At 40.8% G+C, this 25,236-nt stretch overlaps 1 protein-coding gene across 11 annotated transcripts in view; it reads right to left on the reverse strand.

Moving 5' to 3' along the window:
• Positions 1 to 25,236, reverse strand: part of BRD9 (bromodomain containing 9) — a 44,800-nt gene that overhangs the window by 6,370 nt on the left and 13,194 nt on the right. For 3 of the 11 annotated variants that reach the window (XM_075921566.1, XM_075921565.1, XM_075921572.1), the window contains exons 5-14: positions 24,648 to 24,792; positions 19,782 to 19,892; positions 18,916 to 19,091; positions 13,784 to 13,928; positions 12,337 to 12,412; positions 8,852 to 8,947; positions 5,305 to 5,437; positions 4,231 to 4,342; positions 2,095 to 2,133; positions 1,614 to 1,685 (exon numbers count right to left, since the gene is read on the reverse strand). In XM_075921566.1, coding sequence (XP_075777681.1) covers positions 1,614 to 1,685; positions 2,095 to 2,133; positions 4,231 to 4,342; positions 5,305 to 5,437; positions 8,852 to 8,947; positions 12,337 to 12,412; positions 13,784 to 13,928; positions 18,916 to 19,091; positions 19,782 to 19,892; positions 24,648 to 24,792 — 1,105 coding nt within the window. The remainder of the gene's footprint in view (positions 1 to 1,613; positions 1,686 to 2,094; positions 2,134 to 4,230; positions 4,343 to 5,304; positions 5,438 to 8,851; positions 8,948 to 12,336; positions 12,413 to 13,783; positions 13,929 to 18,915; positions 19,092 to 19,781; positions 19,893 to 24,647; positions 24,793 to 25,236) is intronic. The other 8 variants (XM_075921575.1, XM_075921571.1, XM_075921574.1 and 5 more) reach the window with 5 other exon arrangements.

Raw genomic sequence — 25,236 nt, forward strand, 5'->3', positions numbered from 1 at the left:
TGGGCAGCAGCTTGAACTAGCCATTTGAATATATACCCAAGTGGCTGGGCTGCTGCTGTAGCCCCACTGCTATTTTTTAAGTATGATAGCTCAAACAGTTCTAGCATGCATCCGGTGGCTGGTCATGATTGTTGATTTGCAAATGCTGATTTTTTAAAAAGGAAAATATACCTAGGGTATGTCTAGACTGCAAACTTCTTTCGAAAGAAGCTTTTATGAAAGAGCTCTTTCGAAAAAGCTTCTTTTGAAAGAGAGCATCCACACCTAAAAACCAGATCAAAAAAGCAATCTGCTTTTTCAAAAGAGAGCGTCCAGACTGCATGGATGCTCTCTTGAAAGAAAGCCCTGATTGCTATTCAGAGAATGGCCACCAGCGCACTTGTCCTTTTTTCGAATGCCTCTTCTTTTGAAAAACGTCCCTGTTCCTTGTCCACACATACCTTTTTTTCGAAAGAGCTCTTTCGAAAAAGGAGTTCTTCATAATTTGAGGTTTACCAACATCAAAAAACCCCCTGCATTCTTTCAATTTAATTTTGAAAGAACGTGACTGCAGTGTGGATGCAGGTGAAGATTTTTTAAAAAAGGGCAAGACATACTCCAAGGCATGTGTTTGGAAACATAAATAATTACATGGACCCATTAGAAACTAAAATACATTACTGCAAATTCCTGTTCTATTAATCATGATAGAATATTTGTTTTGACTGTTCTATATTTTTAAAAGCTAGAACAATTCAATTCTCACTTTACTGCAGTCCGTGTACAACCCACATTTTCAGAACAGGTTAAGTACAGTGTCCCAACGTTTAATTTTAAAGCTACTCTCTGGGCAGATCTTCCACTGACTGCAGACCAATGGGAGCAGTGGGCCCAAAGCAGCTTCACAGCATCGATCTGGACCTCACAAAAGGTATTGGAATTAAATAGAGAGCTAATTCCACATCTGATTCTCCCCTACATACTGTAATCAATTAAAAAGTGCTAAAAGATATTACAGGGTTTTGTGCAAATTTTTGGAGATAACTTATATAACCTCCTAAGTAGTTTAGAAAACCTACAATGCAAGTTAATGTATTAAAAATTCAGCACACTTTTCAGCTGATGATCATGTATCAAATTCAAGATTTGGAGCTTATGTTCATATTGCAGTTATCTGGTAAAACTATGTTCTCTAATCCACCAGCCATATTAAATATTTCTGAAAGAAATTTAAAAAAATCATGATCCACTGTATGAATAACTAAACAAAAAGTAATCAGTGACTGACCATCAAGATTTAAGTGTGCAGACCAAACATCTTTCAGTCAAAAAGATACCTATCTTTAGTTAATGTAGCATTCATGTCATTCATTGCATTCTTTTTATAGCAATTTCAGATACCAAATATCAATTAAAAAGTAAAGGTAAAACTGTACAACATGACTGAAGTAAACCAATAAAAATTCTCTCCCATTAAAGGGTTCTAGATTTTATCTAAATAATACATTTAAATCCTCTAGACATAAACACGCACATGCACACACAAAAAGCATCTGAAGCATAGAGTAGATAGCATACTGAGGCTCAAACTCTTATTCCCACATAAAGTCTGTAAAAGTGAAAAGTAATCTTACCATAATCTGTTTGGAGGAGTCTGGGCAAGTATTGCGCAATCTGTGTTCTTCCTTTATGAGAACCGGCAAAACCTAAAGCACCAAATCACAGTCTGATTGTTAACACTTTACACTTTAGCATTCTACTTCTTGAGGATTCCATCAAATAGTCAACAACTTCACATATGGGTTAGGACTTGTGCCCCCACATAACATTCTAGCATTTTGTGATTTCTTTTGTAGGTGCAATATTTTAAAATTGAAAGGCTTCAACATTACTCTGTTAAGGCCCCCCCCTCCCCCACACACATACATTTTACCTTTCAAGCTTGCTACACTGTAAATATATAGCTGAACAAATCATAAAGGATGAATTCTGGAAGATGAGGGAATATTTCATGCTAAACACTTTTCTAAATTACAGGTTGGAAATAACTGTTCAAGCACTCTACTATACATTCTTCCCTTAAACTGCTTTTACCTATGTCTCAGTCTAACTTACTTTAACTTCATCTGGTGCTTTCACTGGAATGTTTCTCCTCTGAAAACAAAGTTACAGATTGTATTCAGCACAGTCAGAGATTGTTGTATACGATATTAAAGTATTTCTAAACCATTTACACAAAATATGGATTCAGTAATTTTAACGAACATTTTTCACAGAAGTGCCATAGCACCTGGATGTTTTACAATGTGACATTTGTTTTAATTATGACTGAATTCTTTTTATGCCATTTCTCCTCTCCATATACCACTTCTATATGGATTTACATTTTATCCAATAACTACTCAGCATCTGACTTCTATTGCACTAAACTTGTAAAGCATAATAACTACAAGAGACTATTATATTACATTTAAAAATATATTTAGTAGTATTAAAGCTATATTCACTGGTACAACTATAGCTGAAGTATGTTTATAATGTGAACTGACAATTAAGAAGAAGAGTTTAGCAATTCTAACTGGCAACAAGATTTCAACTTGATGTACAAGTTAATAGACTAAATGACTTTTTAGAGGATTATATATTAGTTACTTTTTATAGATAAATAAAACAATTTCTGTTTGTCTTTGCTTTAAAAAGATGGTTTCAGAAGCTATTTTTTTAAAAAATAAGTGCATTTTTTTCCACCTGCAGATCAAGATGTATACATATACTAATTTTTCACAATAGTTTTCTAGACTAGATAATGCAAATATACAGAAGGATTCCTATATCCTAAAGTGACAGCCTAAGAAAAAAAGTTCTATTTACATTATAATTATATTCTCAGAAAATTACCCACATGGATTCAGTCTTGGGAAATATGTACTCAAAATGTACAATCCTGAAAACTTCTAACAAATAGTGCTCAGTATTGCCACATGTCACAATCCCCTCTCACTTGGGATCTGAGACAATGAACAGTGACATGGTTCTAACCAAACTTTCATCACAATCACTAATTCAGAAATTGTTAACTTGGGTCTCAGAAGTAGGAAAGCTGGCCAGGGAATGTGGATCTATATGGTCAAGTCAGCTGAGAGAAAAACAGATACTATGATGTTTAACTGCTTTTCTTCCTCAAAGAATTATCTATATAGATCCCCGTTCTTTTAGGTTCTCCAAGAACACAAGTATGGCCATACTGGGACAGACCAAAGGTCTCATCTATCTCAGGGTATGTCTACACTACCCCGCTAGTTCGAACTAGGAGGGTAATGTATGCATACCGCACTTGCTAATGAAGCCCGGGATTTGAATTTCCCGGGCTTCATTAGCATAAGCGGGGAGCCGCCATTTTTAAATCCCCGCTGCTTCGAACCCCGTGTAGCGCGGCTACACGGGGCTCGAACTAGGTAGTTCGGACTAGGGTCCTATTCCGAACTACCGTTACTCCTCGTTTCACGAGGAGTAACGGCAGTTCGGAATAGGACCCTAGTCCGAACTACCTAGTTCGAGCCCCGTGTAGCCGCGCTACACGGGGTTCGAAGCAGCGGGGATTTAAAAATGGCGGCTCCCCGCTTATGCTAATGAAGCCCGGGAAATTCAAATCCCGGGCTTCATTAGCAAGTGCGGTATGCATACATTACCCTCCTAGTTCGAACTAGGGGGGTAGTGTAGACATACCCTCAGATAGTGGAAGATGCTAGGGGCTTCAGAAGGAATGAACACAAGTAAAGATCAAATGATCCATCCCGTCACCCATGCTACTCCTGGGGGAAACTTTTTTGATATCTACATACTTGCTGACAAGGCATTTTGAAATACATTACCAAAATAATTGAAACCAGTGTGATTATATTGTATTATTTTGACAAATAAAATATGCAGAATTTAAAATATTATGCGCAGAATTTTTAATTTTTTAGCACAGAATTTTCCTAGGGAAAAAACCTGACAAGATTAGCATTGAAAACAATGCGCTGTTTTTTTTCTACGGCCATGCAAGAACTGAAGGTTATTTGAAGCCATACTCCTTTTTCAGTAAAAGGCCTTATACTTTATTACTTCTATTGGCCAACCCCATTGCACATACTAAGAACTCACATTCCTCTTGCATTTTCCTGAAAAAAAAAACTCGTTATGTATTTCAAGGACCATCTTTATGCTGATTAAACTGATTACCTTCACTTCTGTATAACTGGGACCCACCTGCTTTAGCTGATAAATGGTTTTGGAATGATCACCACCAGTGATCTGATCCAGAAGATCATCCACTATTTTTTTACTGTAATTTCCAGAATCTTTCACAAATTCCTGTAAACTGTAAGAAATGAAGATAAGGAATATTTAATCAGAAACTCAAAATGATTGCATTTACATTTCTCTAATAATTTACATTTCTCCTCATTGCACTTCAATATTACTTTTTACTTTTCTGGGGTTTTTTTCAGAAAAGCAATTGCAGTAGCTATATTTATACATTTATTTACCTTTAATGCTAATTGTTCTTCTGACCCAATCCCATTAACTGAAGTATTAAGGAGAATAGGGCTTTTAAGAGGATTGACAATTTAATAGAAAGTAGCAATTTCCCTCTCCAGGAAGTAATGGTTATGCCACTGCTTTCCACATGGACAGTACAAATTTGAAATAATAGCTCATCAGAGAAAAACCAATCTAGTTGTTTGCTATAACAGCATCAGAATCTTGAACACCTCTAACAGTAGCATGTGAAATATTTAGATTTTGCAGTTGGCTTCATGAAATAAATATGCAAAACTGACCTACAATGTATTTTTTATATTTTTCCCAATATTTTTCTAGTAAGAGGAAAAGAAAGAACAGTGATATTTATTTAATGAATTATTCCATTACTTTCCAAGATCACATGTACTATCACAGAATAGTTATACCAGGCATTATTCATACCATGGGCTCAGAAATTTTGCCATAATCTCTGGATGTTAGATACTTCTCCCCCACAGGATTTACCAACCTTTAGTACAAACTGTTGTTAGAATTTTAAATTATCATCACTTTAAATCTGGGAAAATTAGGCAGAGAGTTTGTTCAGCAATGCACAGTTAGCCAGTTTAAGAACAGTTATTAGACATCCAGGAGCTCTGGGATCCTATTTCTAAGCTTGTCCCATTAGTCCACATTGCATCTTTGTAATTTGTTGTAAAACAGCAGTATGGAATATTCTCTCTGCTAATGTAAGGAAAAATCTCTTCTCAGAGGAAATAAGACAGGCTTAGATTTTGCTGCTAAAGAAATGCTTACCTTAAGGCACACTGTATCCCAGTTTCATCACCATATGCTGAATACAGCAGTTCCATTTCATCTGATTTCAGATCATGAAAGATAGAGTTGTTTTGCATTGACAGTGCCGTACTAGCACTTGTAAGAAACGTGACTAGAATGAAAAAAGGAGAAAGATAAAAAGTTATTTTCAGTACATTAAGTTCTGAATTTTTCCTGAAAAAGGTACAGAACCTTACACAGGTCCCAGGTCCAGTACTTTTTTATCACGTCCTGACTTATACTAATGCCAAAAGAACATCAGTGTGATGATTTTAAAATCTGATTTTTATGAATCACTGGTAAATCATGATTATACCACTAGAAAGCAAGAAATTTAAGACCAGACGTTCATAAGATATACCACTTTAATACCACATCTTGCTGACCACCTTGATTTCTTTTTCTAATTTAATTCCAATATGATTTACACTGAAACCAGTATTTTTATTTGCCAGCCACAATTTTGATTATGGACATCAGCAAGGTAACAAAATATGACATATTAGTTGCTAAATCATAGCAGACTAAAAACTACTGATAGCATTTACAAAATTAACTTAAACACTGAACTACCCCCACTCCCACACAGTTTTTAAAAAGTGACAATTACACTTTTTGAATCCAGACTCCTATGACCTGCTGGTGCCAAACACTTTGGCAGACCAGTAAAATATTTTCAGAAAGAAGTTACTCACTCTGTGCAATAACAATGGTTCTTTGAGACGTGTTCCCTTATGGATGCTCCACTGTAGGTGTCTGTGTCCCTGCGCTGCTGCTCAGAGAACTTTGGTAGCAATCTCTATTAGGGATGTAAAAGAGTAGTCAAATAGTCGACACTTATCAGGTAGTCGAGCTGACTACTCGCATTCCCCCCCCACCTTGTTGCCTCTACATCAGAGGCAGCAGGAGGGGAGGGGAGCAGGAGCTGGTGATGGGTGGGAGCTGGCTTAAAAGTCAGTTCTCCCCAGCTCCAGCTCTGTGGTGCGGGGAGAGGGGGGGAGGTGGAGGAAAGGACTGGCAGTGGCACTGTGGCTCTGCCTTTTAAATATAGTAAGACGCCAGCTCCTGTGTGCCCAGCTTCTACTACATTTAAACTGCAGAGCCGCAGCAGGAGTAGCAAGAGCCCCCCGTATTGACTTATTGAAATTCCATCGACTACTCGATTAGCTGATTAATCTCAATCCAGCATCCCTAGTCTCCTTGTGCCTTGCCATGTGGCTATCCAGCACGGGCGGGCTAACCATTCTTAGTTCCTTTTCTACCCAGAGTCATGAATGAAAACTCCAAAACAGAAAAGAAGAGGGTGAATTGGGGCGCACAGATAGGGATACACATCCGAAGGAATTGTCATTACTGTACAAGGTGAGTAACTTCCTCCAGTGGAGTCCATATGGCTTATCCACAGCAGGTGACTCCAGAGCAGTACTCCGTCTAGAGGGCTGGGACTGTAGAGTCGGGTCGTTACAGATGACAGTGCTATGGATCCAAAGATGACATAAGAGTCAGAGTTCGGAGTGATCAGTGTTCTGCAAAGGTCTGAACTGATGGCCATGACACCGTTCTGCAGCTCTCTCCGATAGGGACATCCCCAAGGAAGGCAACAGATGAGATCAACCTTCTGGAACATGTACGTATCAAATCTGAAGGGATCAAGTTACGAATTTGGTAGCACGGTCTAATGCAATTCGAGACCCACTTGGAGAGCCTTTGGGCTGATACTGCAGAGCCCTTAGATCTTTCTGCCATATAGAGGAACTGTCTAGAGGACTTCCTGAAGGCTCTGGCCTATCAAGTACAATGCTAGATGTTAGGAGATCCCTAAGGTATGCAGCATGGCCTCCCTACTGCCTTGGTGATGACTGGGGAGGAAGACGGGAAAGTGGACTGACTGATTCACAGAGAAGATTATTTTAAGAATGAACCTTGGATGCAGCCTCAGTGTAATCCTGTCTGGGAACAACACTGTGTGAGGTGATTGCACCAACAGAGCTGCTATCTCCCCTATTCGACTAGCTGAGGTAATTGCTATCATCAGGGCTCGCCAGCCGTGCTGTCCGGCGTTCTGCGCATGTGCAGATTGCCTGAACTCGGCTCTTCCAGGATGTAATCTACTCGCCACGGGCAAGTAGATTACATACATTGTCGAGCCCTGGCTATCATTAAGAAGTATGTCAGCAAATAGGTTGCCATAGGTTCAAATGGGACTGGTCAGCCTTCAGTACCAGGTTTAGGTCCCAGGAGGGCATAGGAATTGGAAGTTGAGAGAAGAGGTTTGTTATACCCTTAAGGAACTATTTGGTTGTTGAATGTGATGAAGACTTTGTCGTAACAGTTTTTCTGGTGCCAGATGGGCTACTATCACTGGTGGTACCAATGTCAACTCACATATCAGGAAGGTCTTAGGGCATTTCACCTTATCTCTCAATATCAAAGATTCAGTGCACAGGCCCAAAGGGTCTGTGGACCTATCATTGACACCAGATACTGACAACTGCCATGAGGCCTGGGTGCCAGAGGAACACGGGCTTAGTGCTGGTAGTGCCAAGGATACAGAGTGAGGTGTTGACTGTGTTCAGCTATCCCTGAGTTTATGGAGGTGACTTTGGAGAGGACACTCCACACTGTTTCTTTGACCTATGTTCAAATGCGAAGGTTGAGGGAAAGATTCATGTCCACAGGAGGACTGGGTCAGAAAGCTGCCTCCGCAAAGATATTTTTGGCAGTTCTCTGTTCTTGTGGAATCTCAGGCAGAGCTGCTCGAAGAAGGAACACTTCTGCTGGATGTGGCCCTCATCAATGCAAAGTATGCACTGGAAGTGCTTGTCTGCAACTGGGATCACCTCGCTGCAAGTGCGGCCTTTCTTGAAGCCCGGAGAGCTGAGACTCCCACTACGGGGAGCTGACAAAAGAACATAGTTCTTTCTTTCTGGGGGAAAGGAGGAGCATGGCCAAAGAAACAGAATGAGGAAAGAAACAAAAGAGGTTTCAAAGCTAAAATTTAGCAAAAGTAAGAGAGTTAATCTACAACCAAACAGTTAAGGCTCCATGTCTAGCCAGGAGTGGTCAAGAAGAAATTGAGGATGATTAGGTCACATGCACTGGCTAGCCTCATTTCGCAACATAAGGAGAGATAGTGTACACATGGGCCTGACAGATACTGCTACTGAAGTTCTCTGATCAGCAGCTACAGTGCAGCAGCCATAGGGACTCTACTTTAAGAAGAAATAATTTTTTATCTCCAAGAAAGCATCCAAATGTAAGTAGCTTTAGAAAAAAAAAATTCTACTACAAATTCAACTGAACAATAATTAAATCAATATAGCATTGTAATGCTGCTATTTCCATTCTCTGCTTTTTGTTTTGATAATTAACATTTGCATTCCGTTGCAAATGCAAATACTATAATTATTAACAACAGTTGAACGTACTAGCAATTTGGAGACTGGAATAACTTGGAATTATTTGCATTCTATATTCGATCAAGCACTTGTCTTCTAATTAAGCTATTTTCTTCCTACACATTTACCTTTGTTTCTTCGTTCATCTTTAAAGCCCAGTGTAGTGAAGCCAGGTAACAATTTGCTTGACAAAGAACTCAGATCCACTGGGTGAGTTTCTTCCTCTATAATAATTTGATTAAATAAAATATTCATATTATACGTTTAGCGATCTTTTCAAACTATCCTACTATACATTTTATATATTCCTGATTATGGAATCAAGATTATTTAATCTTAAAGAGTATTTGGATACTCGTCATACTGATGGAAGATGCCATAAAACTAAATAAAAATAAAATGTAATGCAAGAAGTACAACCACAACAATCCAAGTTCTTGTTCTAATTTTCCAAACACATTCAATTACACATAGCTAAATTTCAAGGATTCAACCAAAAGTTTGGGTTTTTTTTTTAGTGCACAGTATCATCTTAACATTTCCTCTTGTCACAAGAGCAAAAACAGCAATGTCTTAAATAATGCTTAATTTTTTTTATGCTTAAAAAACAAACAATCCCTCCCCTCCCCCAAAAAAACCCAGCCTGTAGAAAGAATCATATAAAGAGCAATGTTTACAGAGACAAAGGCTACAATGAAAAAATAAGAATGCTAAATTAATGTGCAAATTTATAATTGTGATTATGGAGACTCTACGCTCAAGTTCCATAAAATGTTTTAATTAAGATAGACAGCATAAGTGATTTTGAATGTGTCCTGTTTCTATACTTAATGAAATGAAAAACATATTATACTTACAATGATTTCACTGAACATTGAGAGAGGATGTGGGGGCTTTGTCTGACTTATAGGAGATGTGCTGCCCTTCTAATGGCTAGAGATTTACTACAGGTTGTACCTCCCTAAACTGGGACTCTCTGGTTTGGCAACATCCACTGTCTGGCGGGACCGTGGATATTCCTGGACCAGAGAGCCCAGGGGAAGGGGGTCTCAAGCAACACAAGGAGCACAGCGTCAGAGGGCTCAGGCAGTGCAGGGAATCCTGTGATGCAGCCGGGAGTCCCGTGGCAGGGGGTCCACCAGAGCGGGGAGCGCCGGTGGTGCAGCCAGAAGTCCTGCGCGAGGGGCTCAGTCAGTGCAGGGATTCCCACAGCACAGAGCTCAGGCAGCATGGGGAGCTCCGGTGGTTTGTACAGATCTGCTTTCTGTAGCAATGTGCTTCTTAGGGAGAACTTAGGCTTCTATCAGTAGCACATTGCTACAGGAAGCAGCTCTGTACGAGCAACTGGCAGTACAGCCAGGAGTGCGGCAGGGGCTCAGACAGTACAGAATCCCGCAATGCGGCTGCAGACCTGCAGCAGGGGGCTCAGCTGAGAGTCCCAGGGCTGAGAGGGCCAGTCAGGGCTGGCAGCACAGCTGGCTGAGGGCAAAGGGGGCTGGCTGGGCCAAGAAAGCAGAGCTGGCAAGTGCCTGGGAGGCCAATGTCAAGGAACCTCCCCTGCTCCGACAAATTCCCTTGTTCGGGACCAGTCAGGTCCCAAGGGTGCCGGACCACAGAGGTCCAACCTGTAGAGTTACCAGCTACCACAGCTCCATACAATGTCAACATGGGTACTCTAAGCCCCCTACCCCATCTCTTACACTCACTTGCAGATGATGGGGTAGGTATTTATGCCTATGCCAGTGCAGTAAAAGCCCTCTATTATCTGGTCCAGGATAAGCAGTACCCATCTCTTTGTCCTCAATAGTAGTTAAAATACCAGGTTTCATTATGATCCTCTCAGGGCATTTATGCTAGTCACTCCTTTTTCAAAGAGGGGCAAGGAAGGAGCTGGGAAAGAAATGCTGCCTCACTCCCAGATTGACCAAGGTGAGGTGGGTTTTTTTCACCTTCTCTAAAGCAGGCTGGGGGCTTAGTGGGCAAAAAATGAAGGGCCGCCAATGATGTTGCAACTCATTAAGTAAGCTTCAGGCAGACGTCCAGTGCAGGTACTCCACAGGGTATGAACATGAGATATTATGAAGTGGGAAAGATTTAAAAGGAGGTATTCTAAAAAAGAAAGAGTAGAAAAGAGGGGTTGAGGAAAGTTCAGGGCTCCAATTACTAATATGACAGGAACCCCCACTACTTTATAGCTCTCCCATGATTATTCTGGAAAGTGGCGGTCAAGTCCCAGCAATGGGTTTGCTGAGGACCAGGACCAATAGAAGGGAGTGCTGCCAGCAGCTGTCTGGTTATATGTAAATGATTATGGAATGACCTGCATTGCACAATTCTATCTGCAGGATACCCCAAAATACTAAGGAATAAAGCTACAGTCTAATTAAACCACATCCAGTGACATCTGTCCTTCCGGCACAGCTGGACAATGGATTCTCTTTGATAGTGTTGCAAAGACATAAAATAACATTGTCAAAATTAGAGTTTATAAACCTCCAAACGATAAGCAACTGCACACAGGTAGATTAACTAAATCACACAATAATCAACATAGCTATGCCAATACAATTTAAAGTGCAGACCCATTTTCTGACATTCTCACTTGACTTTCAGTGTTTGTTATAAATGTCAAAGGGTGGCTGTCTCCACAACATCCCTTTGCAGCCTCTCAGGATGACCCTGCAAGCCATTTTTTCCCCTCAGATTCTCTTTTCCAGTATTCCACAGGGCATCCTCCTGTGTGCCTGCCTCAATATCCCCTTTCTCCTAGAGTCCTAAGCAACTCCACAAATGCTTTCAGATTATAGTCCTTTGAGGGTTAATTTACTATATAGACGGTCCCCAATCCAGATTTCCCCAGCACAGTCCATACAATTCATTCACTCTTTCAAATCCCAGCAGTCCATTAACACCAAGTAAAGTTTTAGCATTTCTCACCACATCGTACCCCACAGGTATAGCTCCAGCATCTTTCTCCACGCCTCACCAGTCAGGTATAATTCCAGCATCCCACCGAGGCTCGCCTCAGCCCCTCTTAGCTATAGTGCTTCACTGCCCTGTTTCTCTCCCACGTATGGTTCCAACTCTTGCATGGAGACATCAGCAGGCTCATCTCTTACCCAGCCATCAGCCTTCTTTAGATCAGAGAGCCAGGAGGTATCTCCCTGTGCTGCTCTCAGCCTTCATCTCTCTTTGGCCACAGCTCTCTATCTAGGGAAAGTTAGCAGGTGACTTTTCCTACCTCTTAACTGCCTTCCTGCCTCCTACTTTCACCAGCAGCTTGATCTGGCTCTGCTGCTCACCAGCAAACTCTCACAGCTCCCTCTATCTGGGGTTTCCTCTTCTTGAAGCTCTCAACCCAGCTCTGCTCTTCTTCTGAGCGGTCTCTGGACTCTGGCTTTCTCCCCCTTTCTGGGCCCTGGATTCTGAACTCTCCCCCGCCTCTGGGCTGCGTCTCATTTAAAACTTCCAGAGGCAGTCGCTCACTTCTCATTAGAACAAACGAGGGTGCATCTGGACTGAAACTGAGCCACATTTCATTTGAGGGGCCAGCTATCTTTTTACACCATAGTTACCATTAGAAATACATGGTTTAAAAGAACAAAACATTTACCTTCTGCTTCTGGATCTGATGAATTGACCACACTGAATAATAAAGATCCATCTCCATTCTTTTTCAGATACCCCATCTGTAAATAGAAGTTTATGGATAAAGGAATGGCCCTTATATTCACTGTTATAGCTCAAAACAATCCAAAATTGAAACAATGTATTTTAATTTACACGGGCTTCTTTGAAAAAATGTCCTAGTTGAACTTGGCCTAGCTTATACTGCTCTTTTCTAGTCCTTTTTCAGTAAAAATGAATGTAGGATCCTGGCTGTAGTTACTTCCTTCTAATTAATGCCAAGATTGAAGACATCCTTTGGAACAAATGTTTCTTTGTCCCTTATCTGACTCGTTACCATCCTTCCTAATTCAGACCTAAACTTGCTCCCCCAGGAAGAAACCCCATATTAACTCTGGTCCTCAGGTCTGATTTGTCCCCTTTTCTGACAAGAATTTTTAATAGTCAGCACAAGTATGCAACTCCCTCATTTATGAGCCTTCTAAATCCTTGCTCTTTGAAGTATAAAAGTGAAATCCTGGCCCCACTGAAGCCAATGGGAGTTTTACTAATGATTCCACAGAAGCCAGGATTTTACCCAAGGTGTGAAATGCCATGGCTAAACCGCTCTTCATTCCAGCACATGAGACTACTGTGGCCATCCTTGATTATGTCCATTTCAAAATGCATTATGAACTGCTTATTCTCAAATCTTTTCAACACTTGCTCCATCTTGTTTCCGGGACATTATACCTTCCTGCACCCTTAGCACTCCCTTAACCCAATTTCTACAGAATCACAGGAATGAGATGAACTAGTTAATCCTTCTGTCTTTGAGATTAAATTTAGGACTTCAGTTCTCTTTTGTTTAAAGGAAACAGCAAACTTCAATTAGTACTGTATCAAGCCCTTAGGAAAAAATAAATTCACAGGATCATGACTACTTGTGCCTACACATCTAAGACAAGCTATGATCAGGAAGATGACTGATAAATAGGATTTGCAGGGACACAAAAACATGCTGATAACAGAGTAAAGCAGAAATAATTCCTAAGAACCCTCACATACATTCTAAGGCTTACTTCCAGCTACCTATTAATGTGGTAGACAAAAAGAGAATCCTGCCACTTTGTTATAGTCATCTCTAATGATAAGAAATCCAATGCAGTTAACCTAGATGTAACCTAAACACCTGATCATTTTCTCCAAGTGAAATTCTGCTGACATCTGACACGAACCCTACACACTATGTAAGAGTCACTTACTTCATCCCTCACTAAATGGCTTAAATGGGACCTAAGCAATATGCAGTCCTTTTGCTGGCCTTCCATAAAAGATGAATTTCACCTGCCATTTCTGACTCTTCAGAAATGTAAGTAATAGCCATAGAACCTACTTCCTGTGACATGGCAAATATTTACAAGTCAGACACTATATAAAATGGTAGACTTGACCATGTTGTAGACCTTGCTGTTTGGTAGATATCTGCTGATCCTGTCTCGAGCTTCATCTGCTGCATGCTCCACCAAGGCTAGGACATGTTCTTCAGCAGTGCTGTCTGTCAGACTGCATGCATTTCCTTCGGGTTCAAATATGCAACTAAAACAAAGTGCAAATTGTTGAAATAAAAATGGAACCAAATGTGTTTTCAAAATAATAGCAAACTGAGTTTTGTGACTGCTAGCTAAGTAGTATACACATTTTAAAACACCAATCTTCTTCATAGTGTTAATTTGTATATATGTTTAATTCTTGCATGTGAATAAAGTCCTACCATAACTTCAATTTAAATAAACAATGGAGTAGACAAAAAATTTCCTTCATGATTTTAGTCATTTCTGTATTATTACAAACAATTGAAACATCTAATGTTAGTAACAAGGTCATATTGGTCAACATCCATCACAAACTCTGGTTTCTGATGGCAAGTGTGAATTTTAATATTTACCTTTCAGTTGAATCCTTTTAACTAAAACAGCTACAAGTGGCTAAATACAATTGGAAAAATCACAAATCATGCATTAAAGGAGTGGGATATACTGTTTGAACTATTGCACGTATAAGTGCAAAAAAGGGAATGTTGGAGGAAGATGTGACGATACTGATGGAATGTGCCATCTCTGTATTATATAAATTTTAAAAAATAATGTTCAGTCTAAGGCTATGTCTATACTGCACAGTTATTTTGGAATAAGCTATTCCGGAATAGTTATTGAGAAATAGCTTATTTCAAAATAGAACGTCTACACTACAAGGAAGCCTCAAAATTAGTCTGAGGCAGGCTTCCCCAATGTAGATGTGCTATCTCAATTTAGAGTGCCAGGAGGAATAACTTAGAATGGCCTTGGTGAGGGACTATTTCGAAATAGCAGAAGTGGAGAGTTTATACACACCTTATTGTAAAATAGCTATTTTGGAATAAGAGTTATTCTTTGTAGAATGAGGTTTACAGAAGTCGGAATAAGCTGCTGGTTATTTCAAATTTATTTCAAAATAATGCAATTGCTGTGTAGATGCTCTTATGATTATTTCGGAATAACAGCTGTTATTCCAAAAAAAACTTAGACATGCCCTAAAAGCCTTAAGAATTAGAAGGTCATGAGGCACCATGAGCAAGGTCTGAGGTGCTGTGTAAAGTGGTGCATAATTTAGCTTTCCTTATACTAATAATGCTTTCAGTCTACTTGCACCAATCTGTTTTCCATTCTGTGATCCTTCCAATCGCTCAGCATGCAAATTATATTAATACAGAATCCCTTAGGTCAGTGTTTCTCAAAATAGGCAGCAGCTGTTAACAGGTCGTTCTGGTTTGTTTGCTTAGTAGCTCTGCAGCCATGGAGCCTTGTGGCTTCCATTGGCCACAGTTTGCCGTTTATAGCCAAAGAGAGCCGCAGGAAGTTGCATGGCCCAGAACGCTGGTTCCCGTGGCTCCCCTTGGCTGCAAACAGCAAATCATAGCCACGGGGAGCTGTGAGGCTCAGACTGCAGACGCATTAAGTAAAACTGGAGCATCTCATTAGCAGCACTGCCTTAAGCCTAGTGGCCCAAATTCAGATGTGATGTGTAAAATGGCAAATACTGCAAAAATAACATTTATAGAAAAATACAAAAGGTCATAGGTTCGTATTATTTTGAGGGAAATATCCATTACTGCCTTATTCATTCCCATTAACTAACAGATTAAAATCATTAAAAGCTTAGGACTCACTGACACATTTAACATTGAACAAGAGTCAAATTTTTACACTTCTGTTTCAGGAAACTTGACCAGTAAGAGATAAAGACCAAGGGTGTCATTTTCAAAAGCAAATCGGGCTAAATGCCGAAGTTATTTTTTAAAATGGAACAATCATCGAAGTCATTTACAACTTATTTGAAAATTTTACCTCACAGCATACTACTGAAAGAAATCCTAAAGGATTTCCTGTCTCCTTTTTTATCACAAGTGATGTCTGAACAAACATATACCATTAGGCTCTGGTTTGGCTCCCACTGCAAAAGAACTCCTAACTATAATGATTCATGATCAAGCCCTTCCTGTTGTACAAAATGCAAGTTGGTAAATGGGTGTGAATCTAAGTAATTCCAAGGGAGTTACAGAAACACTGAGGGGACCAGGAGAAGTTACAAATTATACCGAGAGCACCTCAAAATCTGACCAGCTAAATGGAATTAGAGACCAATAAGTCACAGTTATTTGAATTTATACTATGGTAGAGCACCAAGAGGATTAGCATTAGCCTGAGACTCGGGAGGCTCAATACCCTGTTCTGCCACACTGGTGTTTTGAGGACAGATACACTTAAGACTGTGAAGTATTCAGATACTACGGTAATGGGCCTGTAAAAATCAGAACTGTGGCCCTATTGTACAAATCTAAATGAAGGTGCTCCTCCTTATTTTGTATATAAATCGTGTTGAGCCTGTATTCCCATTAAAAGAATCCAACTTCCAGTTTATTCTCAATTCCACCCAAGAAAAATAAAAGTTTTATGAATGAAAGCACTAGCACTTACATTATTGTACAACTCTTTCCCACTACAGTAGAACCTCAGAGTTATGAACACGTTGGGAATGAACTAATTACAATAAGCAGGGCTCGACAAATACGCTCGTCCGCGGCGAGTAGATTTTACCAGCTGGCAAGTGCAAGGGCGGACTGGCCCAGTGGGCTGTTGTGATGGGCTGGCCGAAGCCTGCACTACGGGTGGCGTGGCCCCATCTGATCTGCCAGCTGGGTGGAGGAGTGGAATGCCGCCGGAGAGGGGGAAGTTCGGTGATTCTCGGCGCCGGGCTGCCTGTGTGCAGCTCCAGCGCAAGGAGACAGCGCGCGAGCCAGGGGGCGGGATGCTGGCAGACACCAGGATGCTTGCGTGACATGGCATCGTGACATCACAGTCGGCGACCGCCGGATTAAAAAAAGGCTCTGGCAGCCCCACAAACTGGAAGGCAGAAGCCAGGTAGAGGAGGGGAAGGAAAGGGAAAAAATAGGGAGAAGGGGCTTGTGCTGAGCGGGAGGGAGGCATGTCAGGAGAAGAAAGGGGAAGGCACCAAGGGACGGGGTGCAGGAGAGACAAATGCCAGGGGGCCAAGTGGAGACAATGAGGGAAAGGGCAGGAGGGGAGGCGTCAGTGGGAGGGGGACAGGGTGATGCTGGGAGAGGAGAGAGTAAGGGCATTGGGGCCTAGCGGGGGGAGGAGGAGGTGCTGGGAGAAGGCTTGAAAGAAGGGGTGGGCATGAGGAAGGCAGGGATGGAGCAAGGCATGTGTGAGGGCACAGGGGCATGAGGAGAATGGGGGCAGAGGGTGGTGGGGGTGGGCATCAGGAAAAAAGAGGACAAAGGGGGCAGGGGCAGTGAGGGAAGGGGGAGGCACCAGGAGGGTGCAGGTGCCAGAGGATTCTGGGGGTGAAGCAGAAGGGCGGACACCTGCAAGGGAGGGGGGAGGGACCAGGACCAGAGGAGAGAGGCAGAGCAGGTGTGTAGAGGGAGGTGTTAGGAGAGGGGATGAGGAGGGGTAGCTCACATGAACAGAGTGGGGCTACTGGAGGAGTGGGCACGGGGGGGAGAGAGAAGAGAAGGGTTGATGTAGGGGGGCAGGTCTCAGGAAGGCTGAGGGCAGTGAGAAGGGCAGAAATCAGGACAGCAGAGGAGGGTGAGGTGTTGGGGGGCAGCAGGCACCAGGTGAGCTGATGGAGCAAGGGGAGGAGACATGGCAGCAGAGGGAAAAGGCAGAGGTTTATAAGATATTTATTAATAACTTGGGTGCCACAGTAGCACATCCAAACAAGCCACATAAGCTCAGTACTGGTGCACAACACAAAATTCATTCTGCTCATGGGAGGAAACTCTTAGAGGGAACACTTCCCCCAGCCTCTCCGCCCCCGAGTTAATGTCACACACAGTGGGTTAATGCAATTGCAGGATAGTTGCATGAGGGGGGTTTGGTGGGGCCCTAACTAATCCCTATTGGTAGGAGGATGGTGGGAAAAGTCCTTAGAGGGGGGTCACATTATACCTTTTACTTCTGGTCATGTGTCCATCTTGCCCCAAGAGTGTTACCACCAGAGGCGTGGCTAATGGGAGTCAGGGGGTGTGTCTAATGGGGGTCAGGGGTATGGCTAATGGGGGGGTCAAAGAATACATTTTTAAAAAATTCTTTGGGTGCACACCCTAATGAAATGTACTGCGCATGCCTATGAAAATATTGTTGTAACTTTCACTGAAATTTTTGAGACCGCATCAAAACGTCAAAGAATGACAAACAACGATAACCGCGGCCATGATAACTGATGTAAACAAACATGCCGTCCCGGTTGTCCCGTTCTCTGGTGGCGAGTCCCTTTTTGGTCTGGTGAGTAGGGTTTTGCATAATTTGTTGAGCCCTGACAATAAGTAAAATTACCTTACATTAAATATATTTGCAAAAATTTCGCTATTTTTTCAGTGTGTTTATTTTGTTCAATTGACAAAATTGCCAGTTGTTTCCCGTTTATAATCAATCAGATTTTTCTTTTCAATAAAAAAAAAACCCTTATAAACAAGAAGGGAAAAGGGGAAAACATATTTAAAGGATTTGTATCCTGACACACAAACCTTCACTTACAAAAAATGTATTATTTACTTATTTTGAACTTGATTTTTTTGCAACTTTTTTCATTACTTTAGTGTAAAGATAGTCATCCTTTAAAACATGAAGTTCATAATTTCTCAATAAGTTTAATATCACTTAAAAGAATTATTCTGCAACTTCAAGAACTTTTGGGAAATATGATGATAAAAAGTGACAGACTCTTGGAGATGAAAGAGGCTTTAAGGCACCATCAAAGTACATTCGGATCGCATTTTTAAAGCACAGTTTGTAGAGGGAGGTATATTCATCCTTAGAAGCAATGTGGCTTGTTATGGATTTGGAACCATCAAGCTGTGAAACTACTGCATGGTCAAATTTCATGATAAATTGTATTACTTAAAACATAAAACGCAAAACTGCAACAAGTTGCTTCCTACTCCTTACCCCCTGCTGGTCTGCCGCACTGATCGAGAGAACAAGAGCTGCTACAAAGCAGTATCCATTAAGACCTTTACCTAATAACTTCTTTACTTGGCTTTTTGGATTTCTTGGCAGTCTCTACTTGTACGGGAACGACTTCAGGAACAGGTTCCTCAACAGCTGTGTCTTCATCACCCAAAAGAGCTGCCTGCTGAGAAAAATCCATGTCCTGCATAAACGACATGCTGCGCTTCAAAGCTAACAGCCGTTCCTAGAATCAGAAAGGACAGAGCGGCAGGGACTTTACCTTTCCCTCATAGCCAAGATGCTATGATAATGGGATGGGATGGGAATGGCCATGGCCCTATTTTGCTCTTACTGTCTTATTTCCAATGGTGATGCAACATGATTTGGTCATGGTAGCATGGCACCAGAATTTCTGCAACCTGACTATCAAGAAACAAGAAACATGCATGCAGTTACAGTTGTCTATTTTTCTTATAGACTTACCATAAGTGTATTGCAACACACACACACACACACAAGTTAACCTATAAATACTACTCCACATTAACTCCATATTTTAGAGTAATAGACATGGGGAAAATCCCTCAAATCCACTATCTTTTTACAGCCATAAAGCTTTTTAAAAGAGCTCAGCTCATTTAAACATGATAAATGGAGTTTGTTTCTAGCGTGAGATCTTGCAGTAACAGTTTCAGCCTGAAACAAATTTTATAGTTGGGTTATATAGAGTTAGGCCCTGTTAGTGGGAAAGCATAATCGGGACCTAAAAGAAAGAGGATTTATAATGGAAATGCCAACAAGCACCTACATAAAACAGCGTGGGTGGGCACTGCTATAATTAATGATAGATGGATGATATAATGTTTATCACTATGACTGATTATAGTCCTTTCTACAAATCTTTTCTGCTTTTTGTTTTTAATAGATCTCTTACTTTGCTCATCATCTTAAAGCCTGTGTGGAGTATCTTCTTGGCTAGCTTGTAGTACACAGTATCTGGTCTGTTGTACGTCATTGCATTATCACACATCAGTTTAAAATCTGCCTGAAAAATACAAAACATAAGAGTTGCTAAAACTTCATAACCCTTCCAAAAACTGAACATAAAAGAGCTCCAGATAACATCCTGTGGAGACAGCCACATTAAGAAGCCTTCAATGTAAAGACATTTTGAGAACACCATGAAGTGTCCACGGACACAAGTGAATAAGAGTCAAAAATTTTAAAATGATTTACAAAGGGTTGCATTTTTTACTTTCTTATGAAGTGAAGTCCCAAAAGGTTACCTTTTATTTTATGCACACACAGCTTTTTCTTTGTTAGTTTTTTAAGCTCAGAAGTAAGCTGAAATATAAAGTTTAGCTTTTCTTGATTTTGCAGGAGAGCTTACTAGGAGGAGGGAGCAGTTACAGACATGTTTTGTGTGCCCTCAACCTTAACTAAAGGTTTTGGGGGTCACACTGAATCATTAAGATATTATTCCCCTCTCAATCATTTATTCCAATTTAAATTAAAACAATTAAAGCAAGGAATTTTAGAACAGCCTGAATAAAAATCACTTCTCTCTGGTTTAATTGCATGACATCTCTGATGTTACTATTCCAGTTCTGTGGTGTCTTTCAAAGGAAATAGAGCACAAAAGAATTGCCAAAGTAAAAGCATTTTTGAAGCTAACTATCAGAAGTCCTTTAAACATAAACACAAAAAAGAAAAGGCACACCCATATTTCTTCTTTTGCTTTCCACGTCACTTTTAAAATCTGCTACAGGCAGTTCCCGGGTTACATGGATCCGACTTACATCGGATCCCTACTTACAAACGGGGTGAGGCAACCCCGCACTAGCTGCTTCCCCCAAGCAGACCAGGGAGACGCGAAGCTAGCACCCCCCCGAGCAGACCAGGGAGACGCGGAGCGGCTTTTCTCAGCAGACACCTCAGCTTGAGAATAAAGGACTGAGGGAAATGAGGTGTGGGAGAATAAAACTGAGCTCTGGAGAAATGTTTGGCTAGAGTTTCCCCTACAATATGTACCAGTTCCTACTTACATACAAATTCAACTTAAGAACAAACCTACAGTCCCTATCTTGTACGTAACCCGGGGACTGCCTGTATTCCTTATAGCTGGACATCTCTACAAGCATCAGTGACAGAGCTACAGTGTGATGTAAATCAGAGAAGCCTTTTAAATGTGCAATTCCTTTCCATGCACATTAAAAGATAACACTATTCACAATAACTCAATGGAAAGTTTTCCATGAGATCCATGAATTATTTTAAAAATTCTTCTGTGGGCTGTAAATGAATATGAAAGTTTCAGCAGAATGTAATGCAAGAATCAAAGCGAACACTGTCCCTTGGCCTTCATTAAATTAGACCAGGGCATTTTTAATAAGTGCTAGCTTGAGAATACTGGTTGCCAAAGTAACTTCCACTAACACTTTAAATATTTAAAGGGTATGTACAAACAATTCGATTGGAAATTATTCTCTGAACAAATTAGGTAACTACACACAAATCAAAATTTCTTAGTCATTTATGCATGAACATATTCTGTATATGCACTTTTGTGCAGGAAATGTGCCTTTCTGGAAGAGAAAAAAAAAGCTCCTTTTCAGTATACAGATTCAGGGCCAGATTTTCAAAGGTGTTTAGGTACTTAAAAATGCAGATTGGGGTTTAGCGGGATTTTAAAACGCTCCTAGATGCCCATCATTGGATTTACACACTTAGATGTTTTTAAAAAAATCCTACTAGATGCCTAACTGCATCTTTTAAGTGCCTAAAGACCTTTGAAAATCTGGATCCAAACTCCTAACCAATAAAGAAACTTTTCAGAATTAGAACAAATCTTTTTCTTAATTTCTTGGTTCATAGCAGGGATTAGGAAAGTGCTGCTCTGATACCTAGGGCAGAAGCCATCAATACAATGCTAAAGAAGCAGAAGGGCCACATAGTTGCGGTGAATATTTGTGGTTAAAGCCGCATTTCTCAAACTGTGGGTCCCAATCACCTGGGAGTCACGAGCAACTTGGAGGGGGGTTGCAGCAGCTTGGGAGGGGGGTCACGATATCACAAAGTTTGAGAACCCCTGGGTTAAAGGATTTGCCTCTAGCCTTTTAAATTTGAAGAGATAATCTGAGGAACAGAAATGGAGGACGGCGAACAAGGGCACATAAAATGAAGGAGCAAACAAGGTAGGGAGGTTTGGATACATGTGATGTGACTATTTCTTAAGAGCTATATGGAGAGGAGGACAAAAGTGTTTTCCTAAGCTACTGCCCTTGAAATAAGCTCCACTCCTTGGCAGCAAAGCTATAGCAGGCTCCCCTCACTGATTCTCTTTCCTTAGTTGAAACGTATGTTTCTGAATGACTCTTCTCGTATACATAAATATGGAAGCGAGTCAAGTACCTCAGATAATCATAACTGGTATGGCAGCAGTGAGAGTTCACTCCTGTAAACAGAACTAGAACAACCATTTATGGTTATATAGGTAAAATACCACAGCTCAAACTTAATCTCAAAATCAAATACGAACTAGGCTTCTCATGGACTACCTTTGTAAGGTGCTTTTTGTACACTTAATAAGAAAACTATCACCTTTTGCACCCACTACGATTGCCATGTGGGACTATGCCCATAAACAGGGCTCGACAAATTATACAATCTACTCGCCCATGGCGAGTAGATTTCAGCCGTGCGCCCCGTTCATTCGCGGCGCGCGCATGCACAATGCGGCTCTTGCGCATGCACAATGTGGCTCTTGCGCATGCACAATGCGGGGCTGGCGAGTGGTTTTCGCCGCCGTTTGTCAAGCCCTGCTCATAAAGATATAGAATGTACTTCAAGATGCCAACCCTGAAATGATTAAGTACGAACCACAATAATGAAAGCCAGATCTGAAAGAAAAGGATATGAACTCTGTTAAGTACAGAAAATGAGACACTTGTGCACCTGGCTCTTACTACAATTAAAAGGCAGAGCTGCAGCGGGGGACCCAGCACAAACCAGGCTGCCTGGCTCTTACTACATTTAAAAGGCAGAGCTGCAGCAGATGACCCAGTGCAAGCCACTGCTGTGCCTCTGCTTTTTAGATGTAGTAAGAGCCCAGCTCCTACTACATTTACACTGTAGATGCCACAGTGGGGATAGCAAGCATCCTCCTCCCCTATTGACTAACTGAGTAGTCGATTAGCTAATTAAATGCTACTTAACATCCCTAATATATATTTTTTCTTAGTCTCTAAGGTATCATAGGTCTACTCATTTTTTAAAAAGTTGTTTTTAAAGTTACAGATTAACATAGTGATCCCTCTCAGACTTTTAACCCTAAAAGAGAGCACTTTTGCAAAGACAAGTAGTTTGCCCAATACCACCCTGTAGGACCTCTCATAGAAAGGAATAGGGATGTTTAAACAAAATTTATCAGCTAATCGAATACCTAACGGGGGGAAACTGCAGAGCCACAGCAGAGTTAGCTCCCGGCCCCAAACGCTGTGCCTCTGCCTCCCTCGCCTCCCCAAGAAGACAGTGCTAGGGGGACCTGGCTTTTAAGCTGGCTCTCCCCAGCACTGGCTCCTGCTCCCCACCTTGCTGCCTCTCTCTGATAGAGGCAACAAGAGTGTGTGTGGGGAGGGGGCGAGGGGGAGTGTGTGAAGCGACTAGTCAAGTGACTGCTCAACTACTCAATAAGCATATGCTTATCAGGTAGTCGACTAGTTGCTTACAGCCCTAGAAAGGAACAAAAACACGCAATAGCAATACTGCCAACTTCTGTTAAGTTCTAAAGATGCATCAATACCACCTTATGAATAAGAATAATCAAGGACGCTGATGGATCTTAAAGAATCATCATGAATACCTTGTTTTCATCCATTACCAGCAGAGCAACCAATATCACCAGCATAGTTCCTGGTAACTGGAACCAAAATACACTCAATGGGTCTGAAACAGGTCCTTTCTTCAAATCCCCTAACACAGGCCAACAATAACCAAGAAACTGGTCCAATGCTAATCAGCAATTTCAAACTGTAAATTACTTGGAAAAGGCAATAATCAAAGAATGTAAGACTAATGCTACAAAAAGATAATACAAACTGAAATTGAAATTATTTTTTTAATTGGAGGAGAGGTCTACACATCCCTGAGCAATGCAAGTTACAGCATCCTAAGCACTTTCCACCTTGGCAATATATTCACAAGAAACTCTCCCTCCAACATAGGCTCTGTCTCTTGCAGAGGTGGGGTAATCATGTTGACGGGAGAGCACTCTCTTATTGGCGCAGAGTGTCTTCCCAGATATGCTACAACAACCCTGCTGCACTGACACAGCACTTCTATTGGAGATGGTAACAGGAACTCTCCAATTAAAGCTGAGCTGAAATTTCCACATATAGCTAGCTCATTTTATTTCATTTATGTTATAAAGCATCTATCATTTAATATAACCCAGAGTGCCTCCAAAGGGCACAATCACCTTTTGGTCACTAATAGATTAATCTAGAATTAACAAATCATCTAGAGTTTTCTAAAATAACAAGTCCTTCTAGAACTACTAATCTGAGTATTATTTTCATGCACTGAATTGCATAGAACAGCAGAGTAAGCTTATCAGTAGTACATATTGTTCTGCGATCATTTTAGGATTTGCCCTAGGACAGCAGAACAGATATATACTGAGTATACAATATAATCCCACTCTTACCAACTGAATATAGAAGCATGATGCATTATTTACAAGTGACCCAAATTAAAGTTTTCATCTAAATGTTCTGAAATAACCAAATCTTTATCAATTCACCTTGAATTCGGTGACTGACTTGTACTCATTTGCTGCTATTTTGTCCTTCATGGTGCCAAAATCCATGGGATGTTTTATTATCATGGAATATCCAGGAGCAATGGCATCTGTGACTGGAAAAGCAAAAAACCCATGAGGATCCTTCCTAAAAATGAAATAAAAAATAAGTATAATTACGCTAGGAAACAAAATGATCTCTGATCCTTATAACATATTATTTTATGTCATTAAATACTACCAGTCTAAATAAAAAAAGAATATCTGCATCCATCTGCTGTTAGGGGACAGAGAATTTTGAACTCGTTTAGTCTTTGTGGGAATATTTTTATTTATAAGACAAAGCTGGAAATTAATTGTTGGTTTATTGATTTATGGGAATACATTCTGCATTTACACTTGCATTAGTTTCCTTTAAACAATGAAAGATCAGTGGAAAATGTTATTACTCAGAACCTTGCAAGTTTAACTCTTGTTTTCATCTTTTTTTATTAGGATTTGTCTTTTTTCCATTAAAGCAGTTAATTAAGAGTAGGGGTGTTAAATTTTGATTACAGGCAGTCCCTGGGTTACGTACAAGATAGGAACTGTA

This window comes from Pelodiscus sinensis, chromosome 2 (assembly GCF_049634645.1).
Source record: "Pelodiscus sinensis isolate JC-2024 chromosome 2, ASM4963464v1, whole genome shotgun sequence".
NCBI classification, from domain to species: domain Eukaryota; kingdom Metazoa; phylum Chordata; order Testudines; family Trionychidae; genus Pelodiscus; species Pelodiscus sinensis.